Below are 25080 nucleotides of genomic sequence, written 5' to 3'. Positions count from 1 at the left end.
TCTCAAAGGTTGAAAAATTTGACTTCTGTCTCTCAGGGCATATTAATTTCTTAACTGTGATAGTTTTTAACCTGAGTGGGTTATCCATCACAGAAGGCCTTACAAGCATGAGGAGGGCAGATGATTTAATGATCTCTCACTAGCTTGTAAACCCGACTATGAATTCAGAGACAGAGATCTGAAGAGGTTAGAGTTTGGCTTAGGTATCTGCTCTGTATCAGTCAGATGATGATGTTCAGATACAGATAGAGGCAGAAAACAGGCAATGGTGGAATGAAGGTGGAATAGGATGGCTACGCAGCTTTCAAGTTCCACTGAGGCAAGACATCAGATTTTTGTTTATCTTCTACTTGTGCACACGCACATAACACATACACTCACACAGGATTACATTTATTACAAAACTTTACACAGAATAATTTGTAGAGATAATACTAAAAATGTTCTTACCACCTAATGTTTTTAATTGATACGAACATCTGACTTTTGGATGGATCCCTACATCTTTAGTGCAAATAATTCACATAAAGTGTACACATTCAAATATAGCCTGGATTCTTAATTTTATACATGTTAACTTTTACAACCAATCTTTAAAAGCTTTGGTACATTTGTTATACTCCAACCTAGCAGCCTTGACTCTAACACATTCCATTGATTCAAAGTTAAATATTTATTCATGTATATATCTCTCCTGTATATTTAATTAGAGTCCTGTTGGCCTCTTTTAATGTATACATCTATGTCATTTATACTATGAAATCTGTCTTTATTTGCCTCAATTTATTTTCTTCACAACCTCTATTAAACAAATACTTCATCATTCTATTTTATCTGACACATATTTACATATAAATTTAGATCCTTCTGGAATATTAATTCAGTAACAATTATGTAATTTTATCCTAAATTTTTTTCTGTATTACTTATGCTCTGAAAATCATGCACCTTTATTGTTTAAACTATCTGAATGGAAGTTTTCTCTTATTTTTTGCCACATCATTTTTTTTTCTGCTTTTGCCTCAAAAATTTGCAATTTTTGAAATAGGTATCTGAGAAGATAGTTCTGAGTCTAAATCCTGGGAAATCTTTGATGTGATCATTCCTTGCTGGTTTTTTTTTTAATCCGTGACTTTTAAAAAGTATTTTACTAAGATGAAATTCATATATATATATATATATATATATATATATATATACATATATATGTGTGTGTGTGTATATATATATATATATATATATATACATATATATGTGTGTGTGTGTATATATATATATATATATATATATATATATATAATTAACCATTTTAAAGTATACAATTCAGCGGCATATATGCATTCACAGTGTTCTGCAAACCACCACCTCTCTCTAGTTTCAAACCCTTTCATTACCCTAGAGGAACATCCTGTTCCTATTAAGGAACAACCAACCCCCCATTTTCCCTGCCTCCATTTACTGGCAACCACTAAATGCCGTCCATCTCTATGAATTTACCTATTTGGATAATTCTTATGAAAGGAATCATACAAAGACGTTTTGTGGCCACGTTCTTTCACTTAGCACGTTTTTCAAGTTCACCCATGTGGTAGCATTCTATCAGTGTTTAGTCACTTTTATCGGTGAATAATGTCCCATTGTAAGTGTAAAGCACATTTTGGCTATCCACTCACCTGCTGGAGGAAATCTGTGTTGTTTCTACCTTTTGATTATTACAAACGATGCTGCTATAAACATTTGCATACAAGTTTCCATGGGAACATATGTTTTCACTAATCTTAGGTATATACCTCAAGGTGGAACCATAGGTCATATGGGAAAAAATTCTATATTGAACTTTTTAAGGAAATGCCAAACTACTGCCCACTGAGGTTACATCATTTTACATTCCCACCAGCAATACATAAGGGTTTCTATTTCTCCACAACATCACCAACACTTATTTCTTGTGGTTTTGTTTTGTTTTGTTTTGATAGTATTATTATTATTACCATCCCAATGTGTGTGAAATGTATTTTATTGTGGTTTTGAATTGTATTTCTTTAATGTCCAATGTTGTTTCACAGCATTTCATGTTCTTGTTTGCCATTTGTATACTTTCTTTAGAAAAAAGTCTATTCAAGTTCTTTGTCCATTTTTTAAGTCTGGTTTTAGGGGTTGTTTTTGTGTTTTGGTTTTTTGTTTTTGGAGTCTTAGAGTTCTTTATTAATTCAGGATATTAAATCCTTATCAGATATACAATTTGAAAGTATTTTCTCCCACATGTAAGTTGTCTTTTCACATTCTTGATAATGTTCCTTGAGGCACAAAAGTTTTCAAATTTCACAAATCCAATTTATTTATTTTTTCTTTGTCACTCATGCCTTTGGTGTCAAATCTAAGAATCCATTGCTAGGCCTAAGATCATAAAGATTTATCATATGCTTTCTTTCAATAGCTTTATGGTTTTAGATTTTATATTAAAGTTTTATATCCATTTGAGTTCACTGCTGTATCTGGAGTGAGGGAGGAGTCCAACTTCATTTCTTTGTATGTGGTGGTCTTCTAGCTGCAGGTACCCTTGCCAAAAGTCCCTAGAGTGGTGTTAATACACTCAATTCACCGTGAATGTTTGTTTCTCTCTTGATTTTATTCTATTGATCTATATGTCTATCCTTATGCCACTACCACACTGTTTTGATTAATGTAGCTTTCTTTGTACTGTTTTGAAACTGGGAAATGTGTAGTAGCCAACTTTGTTTTTCTTTTTCCATATTATATTGATTATTTGGAGCCTCTTATAATTTCCTATGAATTTGAGGATTGCCTTTTGCCATTTCTGTAAAAGGCCATTGGACTTCTGACAGGTATTGAATTGAATCTATAGACCACTTTGGGGATTATTCCCATTTTAACAGTACTGTCTTCTAATCCATGATCATGTCTTTCCATGTACATGTCTAATCCATGTACATGTCTTTCCATTTAATTAGGTATTCTTTAATTTCTCTCAGCAAAGTTTTTTTAGTTTTTCAGTGGACAAGTCCCTCACCTACTTGGTTAAATTTATCCCTAGGTATTTTATTCTTTTTCAATGCATTGTAAATAGAATCATTGCCTTAATTTCCTTTTGAATGATTAATTGCTGGTGTTGAAAATCAAACCAATTTTTGTGCATTGATAATAAGAATAGCTAACATCATATAGCACGTATTAAATGTCAGTCATTGTTCTAAACATTTTACATGCCTTCAAAATACTAAAATGAGTTGCTGTAGCCTGTTAAGATAGAGATACCTTGTGCTAGCCTGGGTTACAAGGCTCTTGTCATCTAGGCCTCAAACAATACTTCTATCTGTATGTATCTACACTAACACTGAAGAAGTTCATGGCAACTGAACACACTATGTGCTTCCATCCCTTGATGATATGTCACAGTCTCCCTTTCTGGTAGGATTCCTGCCTAATTCCATCTGTCTGGGAAGCTCCCATCATCCTTCAAGACTTAGCTCAAGTGTTAACTAAACTACTTAACCAGTTCTTTTAGAGAGGATCCTTGCTGCTTTCTTGTAGTAACTTTTATATACCTCTTTTATAATGTCTTAATCTTGTATCACCGTTACCTCTTCTGCTTATTCTGTTGCCCTCCGCTATTACTGAACTAGTTGAATGCAGGGACTATATGTTATATGTATTTGAGCTCTAAGGCCTGATACAATATCCAACAGAGTGTATCCTCAATAAAACGTTAAATGAACGAGGGGAACAAACACACAAAGGTAATCTACTTTGCACAAAATGTGTTCAGCCTACTTCGATTCATCCAAAAAGCAGTAATTCCCCGCATCGTTAAAATCAAGAAAATTACTTTATTAAACACACTAGTCGTAGTGAATGAGGGGTCTGTTTCTCTTTCTCTTCTTCCCTTTCTCTGTCTAACCTGAAATACAAAAATCATCTTTGTCCATCTAAAAAGAGAACAAAGCAGAAATAAACATAGAAAACCCAGAAATATGGTACTGTTATACTCCAAGTCAAAGCCTCTAAGAATATTCTCTTTATGCTAACATGGAAACAAATGATGAAAGCAAAATGAAAAGAAGAGCAAACAGAGAGGGAAGGAAGCAAACAATAAGAGACTCTTAAATACTGAGAACAAACTGAGGGTTGATGGGGGGTGGGGGAGAGGGGAAAGTGGGTGATGGGCATTGAGGAGGGCACCTGTTGGGATGAGCACTGGGTGTTGTATGGAAACCAATCTGACAATAAAAGAAGAGCAAAACAGAAAAAAGACTGAATATATTTCCAGAAAATCTGAGTAGTGTTTATATCTCTTATTAACAGGGTGGCACTGACTCTGTATTTAACTCTCTGAGCCTCAGCTTCCTCACCTCTAAAAGGAGCCGATATGCCCAGCCCCACACACCACAAATTACTGGTGTGAGTATCAAGAGAGATAATGCCTTTGAAAGTTTGCTACAAAACATAATGTGCTGTACAAGAAAGTGTGTAGTTATTCACTCACCAAACACAGTTCTTGCAGGAACAGATTCTCTGTTAAGCCAGAATGACACTTGGGAGAGAATGACAGTCATGATGCAAGGCAGATAAGTCTGAATCACAAAATACCCAATTTTTCTTTTCAAGTGGAAATGAGCTGTCATTACGGTATATTCACCTAGAAGAAAAATTTAAGAAGCTTAAGGAACTGTAATAGTCAATAGTTTGAACATTTTGGAAATGGAACGGATTTGAGAAAGAACAGTCCCTGATTTAAAAAAAAAAAAAAAGAATTTATCACATATACGCCATGAAAAGTATAAACCTTTAAATGCCTCTTTAGCATAGCAAGGATTTTTTAAAGTGAACTTTAATATTACCAAGAAACTTGCACTACATGCCTGAGGTACGGCATTTCTCTTTCTCTCCAGGTCATGCTTGTTGACCAAGGGGATACAGGATGCACAAATGCTCTCTGATCATGAATTATCTTACTTGCTCAGGTCTCTTATCCCCACTGATACCAACTTCCAGTCTCTGCTCTGATTATTCTAACTCTCCGGCTTTTTTAAAGTGCCAGTCTCTGGTCACATCTCCAAAACTGACCCGGTCTTTTGGCCCAAATTTTCCACTTTTGACCCTGTCACCCATTCTGATTGTCTCAATGTTGTATGTGTACTCTAATTCACTACCATTATTTCTATCCAGTCCTGAGAGCTACCTTCCTTTCTGGTCTCTGAGATTACACCTGACAGTTATACAATCATTAGTTCAATGTGGCTGCTTTTTCTTAGATGAGTGTGGCCCTTAGAAAAGGCATCAGCTTGGGGTGCCTTGGGTGGCTCAGTCAGTTAAGTGTCTGACTTCGGCTCAAGTCATGATCTCATGGTTTGTGAGTTCAAGCCCGCATCAGGCTCTGTGCTGACAGCTCAGAGCCTGGAGACTGCTTCAGATTCCGTGTCTCCCTCTCTCTCTAACCCTACTCTGCTCACGCTCTGTCTCTCTCTCTCTCAAAACTGAATAAACGGTAAAAAATATTTTTTTCTTTTTTAAGAAAGAAAAGGCATCAGCTTTCCCGTGCAGGCCAGTAGTAATTATCCAGAAATCAAGAGTTGAATAGTCATAAATTACCCAAAATAGGAGGAAAATAATTAGAAAACTGGGGAAATTGTAACACTGTTTGAGGGTAAAATTGTCTTGTCTGAAAAGACATGCACTCTTTGAATTGGCAGTATATTTTAGACCACTGTTTCTAAACTTTATGCACACCTCCTTGGAATCTCCTTGGAATCTTGTTAAAATGCAGATCCAGACTTAGTAGGAAGTCAGGTCTGAGACTGTAAATATCTAACAAGCTCCTACAATCTGTGCTGCTACTTCTTGAGCCCAGGAGCAAAAGTTATTAAGCAAACTAACGTATTTCCAATGACTTCAACCCATCAATTTTATTATAAACGTGCTTTTTTGCAGGGGGCACCTGGGTGGCTCAGTTGGTTAAGCGTCCAACTTCGGCTCAGGTCATGATCTCACAATTTGTGAGTTCCAGCGCTGTGTCGGGCTCTGTGCTGACAGCTCAGAGCCTGGAGCCTGCTTTGGATTCTGTGTCTCCCTTTCTCTCTGCCCCTCCCCCACTCATGCTCTGTCTCTCTCTGTCTCAAAAATAAATAAACATTAAAAAAAAAGTTGCTCCTTTTTAGGCTTATTTTACTAACCTGTACTGGATTTAATTGTCTCCTTCCCAATTGATTGGCCCAGCAGATCATATTGATTTAACCTGGAACCATCAGGAGCAACTTGCACTGAATCAGATGCATTGTAAGTCCAAATATAAGTGACCTCTGAAGTGGTATATGCATCTGTAGAAAAAAAAAAAAATTAAGCACTTTAGTTAAGAACCATCAACATACTGCAACATCAAAAGTTATATATTACATAGAAACACTATTATAAAACTTGATATTTATAGATAATATTTTATAGAGTAAAAAAAAGTCTTTGAAATTTTACAACTTTCAATATGAAGAATGTTGAAGCAGATCAAGAGAGAAAATCATGACCGCAGAGTATTTTCATTGCAATCACTTTGAGAAGTGAACAGCAAATATCTCTTCAGAGCTTACAAAAATCACTGAGCCCTGAGATGGTTAAAATATCTTCCATAATTCCAAGGTAGTAGATGAAGACATTGTAATAAATAGCTTTTAAATACCCAAAGTCCATTTAAATGGCTTGCTTCGAAATAGCAATAGCAATCTCTTATGAAATAACGTTTATAATTCAAAATGATAGCACTCTCTGGACATAAAGGTAACTTATTACCATATGAGAATACTGATGAATTGCATTGTTTTTAGTTTAAGGACTGTTTTTGTAGTTAGTTTTGTAAGTTTTTCTTCAAAACCTTTCCCTGGTTAAGAACTAAATGACTTGGCTCTCATGATTCAATGCATTTCATTAGAAGAATGAGAACTAGTTATTGCAGAACATGTAAAATAAATCAGAATTCCATAATCTCATCAAGATATATGTACTCCTTAAAAGATGTTCATTTTAAAATCAATGCACATAGATCTCACTGGACTATACTTTTATAGCATCCCAGTTAATTTATGGACTGGCAATAGACAAAACATATACAGACCCGGTATAACCTTCTGATTTATTTGGCCAAAGATACAGAACTTAGCAGAAGTTAGATGATTCTAGTGCTGGAGGGCAGGCAGCATATCTTGTCTTAGCCTTTCTCTGGCCCCGGCATTTCCCCTGTAGCTGTTATGACCTCTCCATGAAGATAGTCTCTCCAGCAGTTGAATTAACAGATAATTCTTGTTATACTACTGACCTGTTGAAGACCTTCTATGTACTTTTGCTCATGGGAATGTTTTAGAAGCATTAGTTACTCCTGGTTCTTGAGCAAACCTCAGCATTAGAGTTACGTTGTCAATTAGAAGAGAGAAAGGATTAGCTGTCTCCAGCAATATCCTTGCCCCTAGCTCTCTGGGATTCTGGAAAATTCATTTACATGCCATTGACAAGGTTTCTAGTTCGATAACATTGTTCTGGGATGACCCTGCTACCTACGTTGATCCAAGGTCTGAGATCACAAATAAATTCACACTTAAGCATCAGTAACAATAAAGTGAATGTTTATGAGTTTGCATCTTATTTTCTGTGTGGTCTTTAATAGCATACTACAATGTTGCCTGGTTTCTGAGTGTTACTACTAAATGTTAGTATCAGTGAAATACTCTTTTCACTGTTTCCATATTCACCTATATCCATAATTATATTATATTCTGTGAACCAATATTTGAAATAGGATTCTAAATATATATATATATATATATATATATATATATATATATATATATATATGTATGTATATCTTTGTATGTGTGTGTATACACATTTAATAGCAGTTATATTCCCATAGTTAGCATATGAATTCCAGTTACTCTAAAGTCTAAGTCTGTATTAATTTCAATTAGTTAATCACTGATGATTCTGCTATTATGATTAAATAAGTAACATTGGTAATGTGGATAACTAGCAATCCATTTGCAGATCATCAAATGGCTTGTTTTGTTTTCCCCATGAATATACATCAATAGTTGTGAATATTAATAAATTATGAAGTTTTCTTACATGTAATCATTCTACTTTTGAATTGTGATGTTTAACATTTAAACATCGATAAGAGAAAATAACACCCTACAAGTGAAGTGACACTTTTGAGGAGCTAGTGAGACCCTGAAGGGCAGGGACTCTATCTTGCTCATGTCTATACTGCTTGCACCTGGCACAGAGGCTGTCACCCAGAAAAAGTTCTTGGTTCATTCTTGCTAGATTGATCAATAAACTCGTAATATTTTCTTATGTTATTTAATTTTACAGAAGATGGAAATCTGCATAGGAGCCCAAGAATCTGTTAAAGAAAGTGACTGATACTTTCCATGTGTTTCATGAAAAAGCAATGATAGCATTTCATTAGTCAGACAGGAATATGGTTTTTAGAGACTGGTGAGAGAAGACAAAGCAGAAAGTTATGAAAGACCAGAAAGGCATTCTTGGCCCACAAACACACATATAAACCAGGAGACCATTGCAGTGTTTATCAGTAAAGTGTAAAAAAGGAGAGAAACATAGCTTGTTTTACACATTTTACTATAAACTCTATCTCTAAATTGGATTTTCATTAAATAATTACATTTAATTCTGGTAACTAGCCCATTTTTGAGTCCTAATCTGCACTAAACATCAAATGCACCTTGACTTGATTCTGAATATTTGATAACCAGAAAAAAATCCCCAAATTATTTTTAATTATTAACTTTTATCCCAGAAGATGATTTACAATCTCCTTTGGACTAATGGACAGAATATATCCAGACTCCCATTCAGGAACTTTTAAATAGCAAGAAAATATATAAAGAGGTAAGGCAACAGAAATAAAGCCAAACAAAAATGAATTCAAAATTGTACATTTATACAAAAGATGCTTCTTTAATTCGAGGACAATGATAAGTTTCCATAAATTCTATCACTTTAGGGGAGAAAAGGGGGCTTGTAAGCAGAAGAGGAATAAACAAATGGCTGTTTCTGCCAAAATCTGTTGTGCCAACATTTTAAGGTTTGGGTTGGTTTTTTTATACCATGCTTAATGTCCATACTTTTAACACTTATGGATCAGGCACCTACTATCGTCAAGGATCAGTAAAAGAATATACAAATTGTTCATTCAAAGTGTCAGAAAACAAACATGAAGAAAATGAAATCCAAAAGCAATTACTTAGAGAATGCCTAACAATAAACTTTGCATGTTGTCAGTATCACTTAGAGATGGAGAAAGCCATGTTCTCAAGCATGCAATATTTCACTACTCTGTGGACACACTACAGGGGATTTTTAAATTTCATTTAACATATTTTTAAGCATATTTATTGCATATTCAAAATGGAGGCATCAAATCATTTATATTTGGTGCCTTAATGGTACTGACTTGCCCAGTGAAAAATTCCTTCCTTTCTTGAGCCGTTGCTGCATTTTGAATAAATCCTTTCCTTGGTATCAAGCCTTTTCAATTTTCTCTTTAATGCCATTTATGTAATGCAAATGAGGTTTTCTCTGCTGCATCTGCTGTAGTTTTTTCAGCATCATGTTTATGTTGTATAACATGATTGACTATCTTAAATAATTTTGGAAAAAATGCCAGTATTGAAGTGATGGTTTCCATGACAATAAAAGAAGGCTTTGTACTTAAAGAAGAGAGTCTCAAAGAAAATTGAGAGCTGACACCTTTTGTCAGAATGAACAGAACAAACGAGATTGAACTTCTCAGTCCACAAGACTGTGGTCATCAAAATACTTAGAGGAGTTTGCATTCATATTAGCTATCTTTCTTCCCTTTTCTTTCATTTGATACAGTCTGTAGGGTAAAGGCACTTATTCAATCATGCATCTTTTTAACCAGGTGAGAGCACTTCATTTCTATTCAAGGGAATGAAAATTCAAAAGGTGCCCTGAATGGACAAAGATGGGGATACCTGAAAGAGCAAGGTAGGTTTCTGAAAAGCTTAGGTAATGGGACAGGCTAACACAAGAGAGAAGCTGTGACAGTCCTCTCCATGAATTTTTCCCAAACCTGCCCTAAATGCTTTGTGGGCCTTGGGAGATGATTTGACCTTCCCTCTTTTCAATTATTCCAGCAGAGTGGATGTTTCTGCTTGACATACAAGATATAACCTCAGTGACCCAGAGAATAGCCAAATACACAGAGCCTTTTCTGAAATATTTCATGTACACAGAAGGTGCCTGCATGCAGCAATCCAACTGCATCATCCCCTTCAAATTTATTTTAGGAAATTAAAAAAAATCACTTCCATTTAGTTGAAAAGTAGGAAGATAATTGCACAGATCCAGCTTCTGTGCCTGCCATTTGCAACACGCTGATTATTGCTTTAATAAACAACAGAATCTAACCCTTACAATTCATTCCTAGTTATCAAAAAAAATTATTTTTGCATTTTTAGTGTGCTAGAACTTGGAAAAGAAGGTAAATGACATGGTCTGGACCTTGACAAGGAGCTACTAGACTACCTTTTCCCATGTATAAAAACACATGATGTTCTTTATCAGCAGTAAAACAAGGGATAACTTAAACACCATGATTAAAATATAATGATATTTGAGAGTACAACAGGGCTAGCAAATTAGTTCCTTGAGGGAAATCAGCAAGTCTTTTACTTCTATATCTTTTTGGGTAAATATTAAGCATTTCACAATACTAGAAGAAAATCTATAGTTGAGCATTGCAGCAAGCTCTCCTTGATTATACAGACCCAAAATATGTACCTCCATCCCCATACTTACAGCTGCCAAATTTCAGAGGACACGAATGAGCATCCATAGGAAAATCTTCCAAGTGCATTGGACATTCAGCTTGAACTGTAAGCCTAAAAGCGAAAATTTCACTCTTTGTTTAAGTAAATTGGTAAGTGACGACAAATCATTCCCTACTGTTGGGAACAGCATCAGTGATGAGGTGGGATCTTCATTAGAGCATTGTATTAGGCTAATTCACATTGAAATGTTTTTGTTCTTTCACTTTTAGGTGATCCTTCAGAAGACATTAGCATATACAAAATCTGAGCTCAAATAACAATATTTATTTACAAATAAATATTCTTAACCAATTTGTACTCTGTGATTTGTTAAGAAGAAGTTACATATACATATATATATATATATATATATATATATATATATATATATGTTTGAAGGGCTATTTGCACAATAACATTCACTATTAACATTTGAAATCCTAGAGAAAAAAAAGAAAAGAATCTGTATTATAAAAAGAACACGACTTTCACCCATCAGCTCCTCAGCAACCACAGAGCAAAACTGATACAAGAATTCAATATCGGCTCACAGGAGCTCCCTTCAAAAATATGTAAAATGAGTATCACATACTACATTTAGGTACATGAATTTAAATGTAGAAGTAGAAAGAGGTACATATATAACTGTGCCTCCTAGAAATATCTTGTTGAAATTAGACTATTTGCTAAATTATGGACACATATTGTTAAACAAATATTTTTTTCTGCATCTACATGATCACATTAAAGAGTAATCACAGCAAACTTGCTATAAAGAAGACTATCAATTATTCCATGTCTCACATAGGTAAAGTGTATAGAAAAGGTATTAAATTGAACTTATAGAAGACTCTTATCACAATAAAAAAATGTGGCCAACAATTTAATTATAGCTTATATACTTCTAAGAGAGTATTTAAGTAGAACTCCATGTAATATTTTCCAAAACTGTGTTCTCTGCCAATTATTTGTTTAAAGCCAAAATTTCCAGTCATTGGATTAACCCACAGGAATGATCAAAGTATACGTTCAACAGGGGTAATGCATCTGTATTGGAGGATTCAGAGAGAGAGGCAGAGAATAGCTAGCATCTCTGTGTTAGGCAATGGTCATTTAGTGAGTCCTTAAGAGTTTCTTCTTTAAAGATGAGGACTCTATGATTGCCCCTTCTTAAATAATTTACACAACCGAAATCCACCACTTAACATTTCATATGAAATAATCTTACATCAAATGTCTCAAATATATGATAAATCTATATTTATTTAGTTAAGTTTATTTATTTTGAGAAAGAGTGCAAGTTGGGGAGGGGCAAAGAGAGAGGGAGAAAGACAGAATCCTAAGCAGGCTCTGCACGGTCAACACAGAGCCTGACACGGGGCTCGAACTCACGAATTATGAGATCGTGACCTGAGCCAAAATCAAGAGTCAGATGCTTGACCGACTGAGCCACCCAGGCACCCATGACTAATCTGTATTTAATGCTGATAGTTACCAATGCTTCAAAGCCTTTATTAAACATTTACATTTTAGATTATACACCACTTAATTAGATTTGTGATTGTTTTGTTATATAAGTAACTTATTTTAAAAGATTAATTCATGAGAAGAGTTTAATGGAATACTTGCTAAAGTCAACAGCTATATATTTCTTTATATGATTTTTGAAAGGTTGAATCACATAAAATTGACACTACACGATATTATTTGATTTACAAAATGGCAATTCAGATTACTTAATGTATGTGATTATGGTACCTGTAAGCCTTATTGAATAAAAACTACCTCTTTAAAAAATATTTTTTTCTTTAGAGTAACTTCTATAAGGAGGACCAAAATATTAAGTAAAAGTTAGCTTAAAAAATCACTTAAAATTTTGATGGCATATCTGATGAAATATTAAAAATAAAATTACAGGTTGGTATAAAGGAAATTTTAAATCACGATATTTAAACTCCACTTAATTAAAATGTAGTGTCAAAAAGAAATAGCCAAAAAGAATCAATTCGTCATCTTCTTTTTTATTTTTATTTTATAATTAATTAATTAATTAATTAATTAATTAATTAATTAATTTTGGTGCATGCTGGAGAGGCGCAGGAGAGGGAGAAAGAGAGTCTCAAGCAGGCTCCATGTCTAGTGAGGAGCCTGACCCAGGGCTCGATCTCATAACCATAAGATCGTGACCTGAGTTGAAACCAAGTCTGACATTTAACTGACTGAGCCACCCAGGCACCCCAAAAATAATCAATTCTTAATAATTAAGGTAATGTTTAAGCTTTAACACTAAGATGAGAATCAATCTCATAAATACTATTTTACCTTATTTTAATATCCAGAGATTTACAAAGCATACTATGAGTACTTCCATAATCTGTTATAAAAATGTTCAACTTGTGTTAATACTTGATGACTAGGTTGGTTGGTTGTTAATATATGGATTTCTTAGTATTTAAATTTTTTTTGATGCTCATTTATTTTTGAGAGAGAGAGAGAGAGAGAGAGAGAGAGAGAGAGTATGAGTTGGGGAGGAACAGAGAGAGAAGGAGACACAGAATCCGAAGCAGGCTCCAGGCTCTGAGCTGTGAGCCCAGAGCCTGATGCGGGGTTTGAACCCACCAACTGCGAGATCATGACCTGAGCTGAAATCAGAGGCTCAACCGACTGAGCCACCCAGGCACCCCTAAATGCAACATATCAAACTTAAAAACATACCTCATTGTGTACAGCAGAGTCCCATCATCCTGGATTCGAAGAAGCTTATTTGGCATTGTCATATTATGAGCTACTGATTTTTTCCCATTATGAAAGAAGGTATCAGGAGTCCAGATTTTGCTAGCCATTAAATTGTTGAGTCGAAGAATGTTCATTGGGCCTTTAAATTTTAACCGTTCATCTTTCCATTTTTGTCGAAAGAAAACATCAATTGTATATTCCTGAAATATAAAATATAATTCTTTTGAGAATAATAAATGTTTCAGATACAAGGACACTATAAAATTCTACCAAAAATAATATCAATAGTTTATAAAGAGGGAACACTATACTGACAGAAGTTTTGAAAGGTTATTTCTTTATCAATAAATGTTGACACTTAACAATGGGATAAGTATTGTGTTTATATAATTAGCTACATATTACTATTAAAAGAAAAGAATAAATCTATCTGGCTTCTTTAAACTGAACAAGGTTTTAAATGGGATTACTGAATCCTATAGTTTCCAAGTATAGGAAAGGGGGCATGTTTGGCCAGGGTCTGGGTGATTATTCTAAGTATCTCAAGAAAAAGCAGGTGGCCTTCTTAGTAGCTCCCCCGCCCCCCAAAAAAAGAAGGAAAAAAGAAATAACTATTAAACACACTGTCAAATCTGTATGAGTCATCATCTGCTGTTGCCAAAGGAACTATAAAATATCATATTTCTTTTTTAATCTTGAAAAATGGTGAGATACCATTAGCAAGAAGTATTAGGGGATGATTATTTCAACAGAATTTATTTTATAAAATTAGTCATAAAAAACATACTTGACAAGTTATTGAATACTTAAAATACAAATATTTTGCAGATAAACTCCCTCAGGTTAAAACATACTTTTAAATATTCATACAGACAGCTAGTGATCAATTCCTATATTATGATTCTCTAACACTTTAAGTTAGCTTAATCAATCTCTTTCTTAAGCTCCCTGACTTAAGAAGTCACTCCCTGACTTCCTCTCTCTCTCTCTCTCAGAAGAGAATGTATGCATTTTAGACAAGAGGTACAATTCACAATTGTGATTAATACTGACAATCTTTAGATATTAAAACTTTTGTCAATATATGTTTGTGCAAACTCACATGATAGATCACCAAAATGTTCAATTACACAGCCGAGACTGGAAAATCAGAAACTGTCTTTTGAGCCCAAAGCCACAGTCATCACATTTGAAATTAACACCTTAGCAATTGGCAGTTTCACTCAACTACAATTATGCGTGTAAAAAAGGATAGATGAAAAAGACCATCTACGTATGAAAATATCAAATCATTTGCACAAACCTTAATCAAACAAATGATTCTCAGTGAACTCTCAAAAACTGAATGGATGAAGACAGTAAGTATCAGCCATAGGTCATGACATACGAACGGAAAATAAGGAGAGGCTCTGGGCTGTGTCCCTGATCCTTAGGAGAAAATCTCACGGTTGAATTGATGCTCTCAGTGAGTCCTTTCTTAAAAATGTTTAATTTCATATAGGTGTAACCCAATTTTTTAAAGAAAGATCTAGATTAAGAGATGAGTCTTTGTTATCTTAAGTTTTTATGCACGTGTTTCTTTCCAACCACGGTTCCATCAAATCCAAGCCTAACGTGAATACATAGGATATTTACTTGTCCAGGCAAACTGAATGCATTTTGTAACTTTTTATAAAACATCAAATTCAGATTTTCCATTTCTGTAAAACTAGGATAGGTTTTATCTGTTTCAGAAGCTATTTCTATGGCAATCATTTCCTGCAGATCTAACACATAGGAGATATGTAGGCTTTATACACAGTAAGTTTCAGGTGAGTTCTTTTTAAAAACTGCTTTCGGGAATACTGTTTGTTCCTAAGCATTCATGGTGTCCCAGGTGTGCCTGCCAACCTCTTACAGAGAGTAATCTCTGACTCTTTCTCCCCCGCCCCACCCTAACCAGGCATTCGTGTTATATTGTAGGCAATTTTAATAATCCACACTACCAGGCCTCACCTAAAGCAAGTTTCCTACCTGCCTGAGTGGGGAACTACTCACAACCACATTCCCAGTCCCTTGAACACCTGGAAAATACCCAGTCAGCTATCTGTGTATCTTCATTACTCCTAAAGCTTTCCATTACTTTCAGATCCCATACTGCAACTGTATGTTTGTTCCTCCCAACAAGCTTGCAAATCTTCACAAAAGGCACCATGGCTTTCTTTTGTGTATTATCTTAGCTTGTCTTCAGACATATGCAAGAGTATAAAGAATATCATAAACATCTTGGAACCATCACCAGCAGAAATGCCATCACAAATATTATTGAAGCCTTCTTTCTCGTTTATTCCTCCTCAATCACATTCCCCTACTCTCTGAGGAAATAATTATCTTGGATTTGGTGTTTATCATTCTCCTACACGTGCTTAAAATTTTATTACATAAGTATATGTTTCTGTATCACATTTTTAACACTTATGTAAATGGTATTATACAGTGCATACATTTCTGACACTGACTTTTTAGTCATATTACTGAAATCCATTCATGGCAATGTATCTTGTACTTGGACTCATTTTCATTGCTACATAGCATGACTTTTTAAGAATACTTCACAATATTCATCCTGTTTCTATATTCTTTTTTTTTTCTATTTCCAAACTGTAACTATTGCAAAGCAATACTGCAAAGAGCCTTATTATACAATGCTTTTAGGACAAAGGCCCCAGAGTTACTCTAAGCCAGAGGTTAGCAAACTTTTCCATAAGGGGCCAGTAAGTAAACATTATAGGCTTTATATATGGTATCACAACCACCCAACTTTGCTATTGTAGTGTGAAAGTCCTCACAAATAGTACTTAAATGAGTCAGTGTGGCTATATTCCAGTAAGTCTTTATATATAAAAATAAGTAACTGACAGAATTTGACCCATGGACCATGGTACGCCACCACTATTCTAGAATAAATCTACAAGTAGTATTACTAGAATGTACTATATGTGCATCCTCAACAAGATATTTTCAAGTTGAAATCCTAGAAGTCTTGTTTCTGTACAACCCGGTATAAACAGAATGTTTCATTTTAGCCATTAAGATTCGTGTGAATGGTTCATAGTGCTACCATTCTCTATTAATAATGAAATTTACCACATTTTCGTATGTTTATTAAGTACTCTAGTTTTCTCTTTTATGAAGTGTTCATTTCATTTACTCAATTTCCTTTTAGGTTATCTTTTTCTTATTGAGTTATAGAAATTATTTACATTATATATATATTATATATTTTATTAAATATACTACTCAGTAAGAATTATACTAAGATTATAAAGATATACAAGTATCACAAATATATCCCTGTACATTTCCTCTAAAGATAAAAGTCCTGCTTTTTAAAATTTAGGTCCTGGAATTATTATGTGTCACATGAAACAAAGATTCTACTCTGTTTGTTTGTTTTCAAATAGAAAACAACTTTCTAGTTCATTTAGTGACTGGTCCATCTTTCCCTATAGATCTGCAATGGCATTTCTCTCATGTATATAGTGTGCATATAGGTATGAAAATGTTACTGAGATTTCTCTTCTTTTCTATTGTTTGTCTATCCAAGCATCAATTCCAAAGCCATGATTGCTATAGCTATCTAGTAAGCATAATTAATAGTATTTTCATTATTATTCAAAGACATTTTATAATTTCCATTATGTCTTTCCTTTTTCTATATGTAGGAGATAATGTGAAGTGTTTTTATGTTTCCAAATGTGTCGGTTTCTTTTATTTATATTTTTTGTCATTGATGTTTAATTTTACTGCATTTGTAACAGGAAACTATGTTCTGAAGATACCATTTCCAATTTATTAACAACATCTTGGGAGATCTTTTATTATTGAATCTGACCATCTCTGTCTTTTAATGGTAATTGAGCTCATTTACATATCATGTGATTATTAATATATCAGACATGTCCCCAGGCTATACTGTTTTGAGCAGTGACAAAATGATAATTATGATGGCACCCCTAATATAGATATTTTTCATGATTGATGAAAATAAATAAGGAAAAACAAACTCTAGAAAATTAACCATAAAAGAATACACACACACACACACACACACACGTAGAAGAAAAGAAAATACCAAACTAAGAGAAAAGAAAACTTAAAGAACCACTTTATTTCATGTGACATATAACTTAAGATATGTTTCAGCATATCTTAGTTTAGAAAAGAGTTCAGAAGCCAGAATGCAATGGGTTGAGAAATGAACAGAAGATACAAATGGGGGAAGCTTAAAGTACTCTCCCTACTCCTGAGTTTGTAAATGCCATTAAGGGAAATCAGTTTAACCATAAAATCTAGAGACTACTTAAGAGCAATTGGCTACTGCTGTGTAAGAAACACCTAAAATGCAGTAGTTTATAACAGCACCTATGTATTATTACCTCAGAAGACATGAGACCGGGAATCAGTTGATGTCACCTGGGCTCTGCTGATCTCAGCTGTTTCTGCTCCTGTGGTAGCAGCCATTGGCTGATCTAGGCTGCCACTGTGTAGGGCCACGGGGGCAACTCAGCTCTGCTCCATGTGCCTCTAATCCTCCTGTAGGGGCCACAGGGCTACCTCGGGCACATCTTTCTCATGACAGTGGCAGAAGTACAAAACGGCAAAACCCAATGCCATTTCAAGTCTTTACTTACGTAAGTAATGTCTGTTAACATCCCATTGGCCAAAGCAAGTCACATGGTTGAATTCAGTGACAAGTGTTATAGCAGGTCACCCTGTTATAGTAGGTCCAGTCTCAGTGGAAAGGCATTATACAGTTAAATGGAAAAAGATGTGTACATAAAAAGGAGTAAAGAGTGGGGGCTATGACTGCAACCTATCACACCAGCCCATGTGGGAGAAAATTAAAGGTTTTTGTGCATGAATGAAGAGTTTGAGAAAATCTGAGACTTTACTTCATTAGGGACTCTAAAGAAAGTTACATGGGCCTAATATCAGGGAGGCAGTTTGGTTTTAAGTCAGTAAATATAATACAATCAGCTGTATTGTAATAAATGAAGAGAGAGACTGTGAGCAGAAACAGGATATTCAGCTTAGAGCAGTGGTTTACCAAGTGGCATATGTACATTCTTTTAGGTGTAAGAAGAAAATAGAGAATACTTTTTTTGTATAAAATTCTTATCCAAATCTAAGAAGTAAATGAAACTTTGTTAATAGTTCACATAGATAATAGCTAATAGATAATATAAGGAATGATATTGGCACTCTCAGTGCACCCATAAGCCATTCTATGGGAAAAGAAGGCACAGAAAATGGTCAAGTGATGTCTCATTCATTTGCTTGTAGTGCACTGTGATTTGGAACTGGGTGAATTTGCAAGTTACAATATCTAGTTTTGATTAAACTAAGTCTAATAAAAATAGACAAGTGGCTTCAAAAAGTATTGCTACAGGATGCCATGGATTGAAGAAGAGACAAATAATCACACGAGCACAAGTGACAACAACAAAATCAGGGGTCAGTTCTATGCTTAACCTGAGCTCTTCAGTAGTCACATAAAGACTGATGAACAAATCAATTCTAAAAAGAAATCTGCAAAAGCAAATTTATAATTATCAATGAGGCTATTTAAACTATGAGTTTATAGCCACTATTTTTGTTAATATAAAGTTTATTGTCTAACTGGTTTCCATACAACACCCAGTGCTCATCCCAACAGGTGCCTTCCTCAATACCCATCACCCACCCCCCAACCCCCCATCAACCCTCAGATTGTTCTCAGTTTTTAAGAGTTTCTTATGGTATACCCACTATTTTTAATGCTAACATTCATCTTAAGCACATGCTGTACCCTGAAATACTGGTTACTGTGCCATAAGGTTGCAAACAGCAAGTTGTTTTAAAAACTAAACATCCAGAACATAAGGACAAGCATCTAGAATTTCTGGATGACTTTTTAAAAATTGTCATAATGGTTCAGTAACTAATAGCTAATGATGTACTTCTTAAGTTTGAATTTATGTATCTTTTTCATTCATGAGTTATCAAAATATATATTAAAATATAAATTTAGAATCAGACTTTGATTGCTATTATTTTAAAATACTTAAGAAAGATACTTAAAAATAATAAAGTCCATTTAAACAGATTGCTAAAATATTATAAACAGCAATCTTAAATGAGAGCAAAAATGAATCTATTTTATTAATAAATATAACTATTTCTGAAATAATATATATTTTAACTTTATATTATTCCAATTTCTACTTTAGTGCTTATCTCACAATATTTCATATGTTAATATAAAAGCATAAAGATATATAAATATATAAATAAAAACAATTGATTCACTAGTTTTTGTGGTTTTGTTTTCTAAATTAAAAAGGCAGAGTAAGGAGATATTTCTTTTTTTTTAATTTTCTTAATGTTTATTTGTTTTTGAGAGAGAGAGAGAGAGAGAGAGCTGGGGAGGGGCAGAGAGAGAAGGAGACACAGAATCTGAAGTAGGCTCCAGGCTCTGAGCTGTCAGCACAGAACTGACATGGGGCTCAAATCCACGAACCTTGAGATCATGACCTAAGCCAAAGTCGGATGTTTAACTAACTAAGCCACCCAGGCACCCCAGTAAATATTTCAATCAAATAATATTTATTGCATATCCACTAAGAAAAAAAGGATTTCCAAATTATTTGCATTTGAATATGCATATAAAATGCACATTCTCAATATATGAAAAAAAATTCTTGAAAGATTCCTTAAAATAAACTTCAGGTTTGCCATGAGTATGTGCTAACAGAGTAAATAATTGCTTGATTTGTGTGTACAAGAATATTGCCAGAAGTACAGAAAAATGCAATTTCTTCATACATCCTAAGACTCAGACCCATGAATTGAGATTCTGAAAGAAATAAACAATAACAAGATCAACTACAAAATCCCTCAATAAACAAATAACTAAGAAGCAAATTTAGAAAAAAACAAACAATTCACAAAGATGTAGCAGCATGCAGCTGTCCCATGGCCTATGCTCAGGAGACGTGAGTCTGACTGTGAGGTGAGACTGAGGAGTTGAAGAATCCACACACTTCAAGTATTGAAAAATTCTTTACAGGAAACTTAATCCAAATTCTTTTTCTTAGAGATGCAGTTATAGATAAATTGAGTCAATTTCCTGTTTCCATGCTTGGTAGGGGCAGAATGTAGACAAGGATATAATTTCCAATCCAATATTTTAACTACCAATAAGTATGGCTTCCATAATTTGTATTGCAAACAAGGAAGTCACTCTTTATTGCAGTTCATTGTATAAACATGATTTCAAGACCATGTTAAGTCAGCGGAGGCAGCATATTTTTTAGTGCCTGACTACATTAATTATAAGTCAATGCATGTAGCCAATTTCTGAAGAATTATATCTACTCACTGAAATATAACCAAATTGCAAGGCTGCTCTTGGGGTGATTTCTCATTTACTTTGATTTAGTGAACGTATTTTAAAGTAGCAAAATTAATTTTGTTTTACCCTTTTTGCTAATAAAGACTAGTGTCTTCTGAGTAAATCCAACCAGTGTATTTCTTCTGTAACAAAGAAAAATGTGGTTTATGAAGCAGGTATATAGCTATTAAAGAAACGATACCCTTGGAATATATGGAATGGTTAAGCTCAAACACTTCAAGCTGGTACTCAAAAGGGTGTGAACAACACATGTAGCCCACTATTAGCATTGCAAAAAATGCAAAAGCAAAACAAAACAAACAAAAAAAACACACACACACACAAAAACAGAGAAGCTTAAGAACAGAGCAGCAGAGTGCCAATCAACCCCATTAATACAAGACCATAAAACTCTACTATGCAAGCTCACACAAACAGAGATTGCAGAATACCACAGCTACCGCATCTTCTGACCACTGTGCAAGGAAGATAGATGTCTGGGATTTCTACTTGGAACCAGAGGTCGGGTAAGTTTCATGAAAAAATTAAAAACTGATAATGAAGATTCAGAATCTGATAGCGGATTGTTAAAATCTATCTAATTGAAATATTCAAAATGATTAATAGTTATAATAGTTAATTGCAATTCACTTTAATATAATGGTTTATTTAAACTTCACAATAACCTTATTAAATATGCTAAATATCCCCATTTCACAGTGGAAAATACTTCAGAAGCCATACTCATTAAAAAAGAGAGAATGCCAATCTTTGCACTCAATTATGCTTTCTAATACCATGCTCTTTTGTTATACCATATATAAAAATAATCACTGGAGGCAGGACGTCAGAGTGAAATTTCCGTCTTTTTAGACCAATAAACAGATGAGAGTCACGGATTATGGGAGATTATAGGGAGAATTTAGTTGCAGAGCTGAAAATGAAGCTTTAGAATCTCTGCCAAAGTCTTCTTTCCACATTCAAAACTGACTTAAACATTAGATAAAAAGACAACAAAAATAATAAGTTAGGTAATATAAAATAGATGTTAAGAGCATGGGCTCTGAAGTCAGATTGATTAGGGTTCTTGACCTTGACCAGTTTATTTAATCTTACTATTTCAGTTGACTTATCTATAAAATGGTGATAATAATAAAACCTACTTCTTACAAGGATCAAGTTAAATAATATGTGTGAAGTTCTTAGAAACAGTTTGGACATCAGGAGGGGTAGCCTGATATGAATCACCTTCAAAATCTATTTCTCCCCCCATTCCCCAGACTCAACAAAAGGGCAGTGGGACAAGTAAGAGACACTCAGCAACAAAAGATCACGAAGTAAAGTGCCAGGGGCACAGGCTGAGCCACGAAAGGTCACAAAAAGCCCACTAAAGAATAAGCTACCTGTGTTTTGGTGTGGGGGGCAATAAAGAAGTAACTGCAAAGAAATCACAACTGTGTCCCATGAGAGAACCTGCATATGTCACCCACACAAATGGCACTAATTGCCAAGAGAGAACAACCAACAGAGTAAGCTATAAGTGAAACATATTTTCCTCCTTTGTATAATCTCTCTTTCCCTTGCCCCAACTCTGGAAGACTCAGAAAGAAGAGAGGAAGAGCCTTTTGTCCACGGCACATGCCTTAGCTGTGAACATGGCTGAGAAAAGGGGAGATGATCTAACTAGCATAAAAGACTGATGTTTAAATCGGACTGTCTTGGACCCTTTGATATTTGAGTGAATGGAGAGCTACAGGGTACGCTCAAGATATTGTCATGATGTGGGAAAAGGAGATCCAAAAATGAAGTGTTGGTGAGTTTGGTCGGTTGAATCTCTAAAGCCCTTGGGGGGGATGTCCAGATACTTTCTTCACAGCATCCAAGTCCCAGCATGATTTCTCCCTCCCTCTCCTCTCTAGCCTGGTGTTAAGCAGTCGCTCCTCCAACTGCACTCCGCCTGTAGCAATGCTGGATACTGCCTCTGATGTGCCATGTTCCACCTTACTACCCAAACTCACTGATGTCTGCTGCAGCGGCTTTTCCCTGCCAGTCCCTACATTTGGCCAACTTTTATTCCACACTGAGAACAAGGACTATGAACACATTCTTCAATGCTGTATCACCAGCATCTAACAAACTGCCTGGAACATAGGAAATAAACAACAATTAGTCCATGAATGAGTGAATGAGAGACATCATTAGAAATGATATGTAGTTGAGGCACCTGGATGGCTCAGTCAGTGAAATGTCCAACTCTTAATTTTGGCTCAGGTCATGACCTCATGGTTCATGGGTTGGAGCGCAGAGCCTGCCTGGGACGGTCTGTCTGTCTGTATCTCTCTCTTTCACTCAAAATAAGTAAATAAGTAAAAAATAAAAATAAGAATAAAAAGAAATTAAACGTAGCAACAAGGATTCTGGGCAAAAACAACTCTAAATCTATAAAGAGAAAGTCATCAGCAGACAGATGGTAGAAAAGCTCTCAGATATCTTGCAGCAACCAGTTACCTGCATGCAATACCCCAATCCTTAATTTCACAAGTGTGAAGTGTGCATGTTTACATGTGTGTGTCTGTGTAACTATATTAAAATAACCACAGTAGTTCTTCATTGTGTACAATAGTTACATTTAGTTATGTTGGCACATCTCAAAAAAGCCATGCCATAACAAATGCTCTGGGAAAAGCGATCTACTATGTTTTAAAGTTTCGTTTGTGGATGGTTTTGCAGCTTTATTTTTTGGGCAATTGGCTATAAGGCCTTCGTGATCTGGCTCTGAGTTCTTTTCTAGCCTCATCTCACCCCAAATCCCTTGAAGCATTCCAAGCTCTAGTCACACTGAATTTTTGCATTTTACTAAATTCAATCGGCTCTTCCAATTTATGCTAAAACTCTCCCCTCATTTGTCCTCTTTGGTTATGTTCTTTTCCTGGAAACCTCAGATAGAGATATCCTATACCCACATCCCCTCTGCTCTATATTAATCCATAAGTACTTCAATAAAAGCGTGATCCCACTGTTCTAGAGTTGATAACTTTTCTGAGCTGTTTCCCCACATCACTGTGAACAACTTGAGGATAAGCACTGGTTATACTTAGGTATTTCAGCTCCCACACTGTGACAGACACAGAGCATGTACTTAGTAAATCTTGCTGAAATGAACAAACACAACTCATGCCTTGTAGTCACTCTGATGGTGGTAAAGAAGAAAGGCATGTAAAGATTTTTATATTCCAGTATATAAAGACATAAAAACGTGTGAACACCCTGTGATAGAACACAAGGACAAAAAGGACTGACCCTACTTGGAGTAGCCGACAGAGACACCAGAGAAGATGAAATTTGAGCTTGGCCTTGAATAAATGAAAGATCTCCAGTTGGCAAAGGAGAAGGGAAGCCTAACAAGAAAAGTGAAAAACATCTCCACGGAGTTGTTAAAGATAATGGCATGTTCAGAAAACAGTGAGAAGTTCAATGTAGTCTTTAAAAATAAAATCCTCACCGATAGTTATAATGCCTTACAAGCTACTGCCCTCTGTCTCGCCTCCTCTCCTCAACCATGTTGCTTAAAAATGTTGCCTCCACAATTTCTGAATTTCCTCACCTCCCACATGCTCAACCCACTGCAATCTGGTTGCTTTTACCACGATCAGCAAATACCTCCTTGTTCCTAATCTAATGACACATTTGAATCCTTTTCTTGGCTTTACCACAACACATGACACTGTTGTTCTCTCCCTACTTTTGCACTGATCCTTTGCATTTGGTATTAAACTATTTTCTCCTGGTGGTGTAGGAAACCATTGGGAAAATCTTCACCATGGGATCCGAGACCTTCTGTGTCTGCCAACAATCTACATGCAACGGTAACCCCGGGAAAATGTATGGGAGTAGCCCCAATAGATAATATCCATTATTCTTGACCAAGGCAAACAAGTTCTACGTGGCTCTCCCCAAAAGACAGATTCCACTCTTGAAACCTGAGGAAAGAATACGCGACCTCAGCGATTTTAATTGAAAAAAAAAATCACTCATTTTCAACAATCATAGCTGTTTATTATTTGGTTTATA

The 25080-nt window shown here is 35.0% G+C and overlaps 1 protein-coding gene across 3 annotated transcripts in view; it reads right to left on the bottom strand.

Annotated features, from left to right (window-relative positions):
• Positions 1 to 25080, bottom strand: part of GABRA2 (gamma-aminobutyric acid type A receptor subunit alpha2) — a 127136-nt gene that overhangs the window by 43244 nt on the left and 58812 nt on the right. For all 3 annotated transcript variants that reach the window (XM_053217404.1, XM_053217405.1, XM_053217406.1), the window contains 4 exons: positions 13575 to 13795; positions 10849 to 10931; positions 6192 to 6335; positions 4505 to 4657 (listed from right to left, as the gene is read on the bottom strand). In XM_053217404.1, the coding sequence (XP_053073379.1) occupies positions 4505 to 4657; positions 6192 to 6335; positions 10849 to 10931; positions 13575 to 13795 (601 nt within the window). The remainder of the gene's footprint in view (positions 1 to 4504; positions 4658 to 6191; positions 6336 to 10848; positions 10932 to 13574; positions 13796 to 25080) is intronic.

This window comes from Acinonyx jubatus, chromosome B1 (assembly GCF_027475565.1).
Source record: "Acinonyx jubatus isolate Ajub_Pintada_27869175 chromosome B1, VMU_Ajub_asm_v1.0, whole genome shotgun sequence".
NCBI lineage: Eukaryota > Metazoa > Chordata > Mammalia > Carnivora > Felidae > Acinonyx > Acinonyx jubatus.
This window is presented reverse-complemented; position numbering and strand designations above follow the sequence as displayed.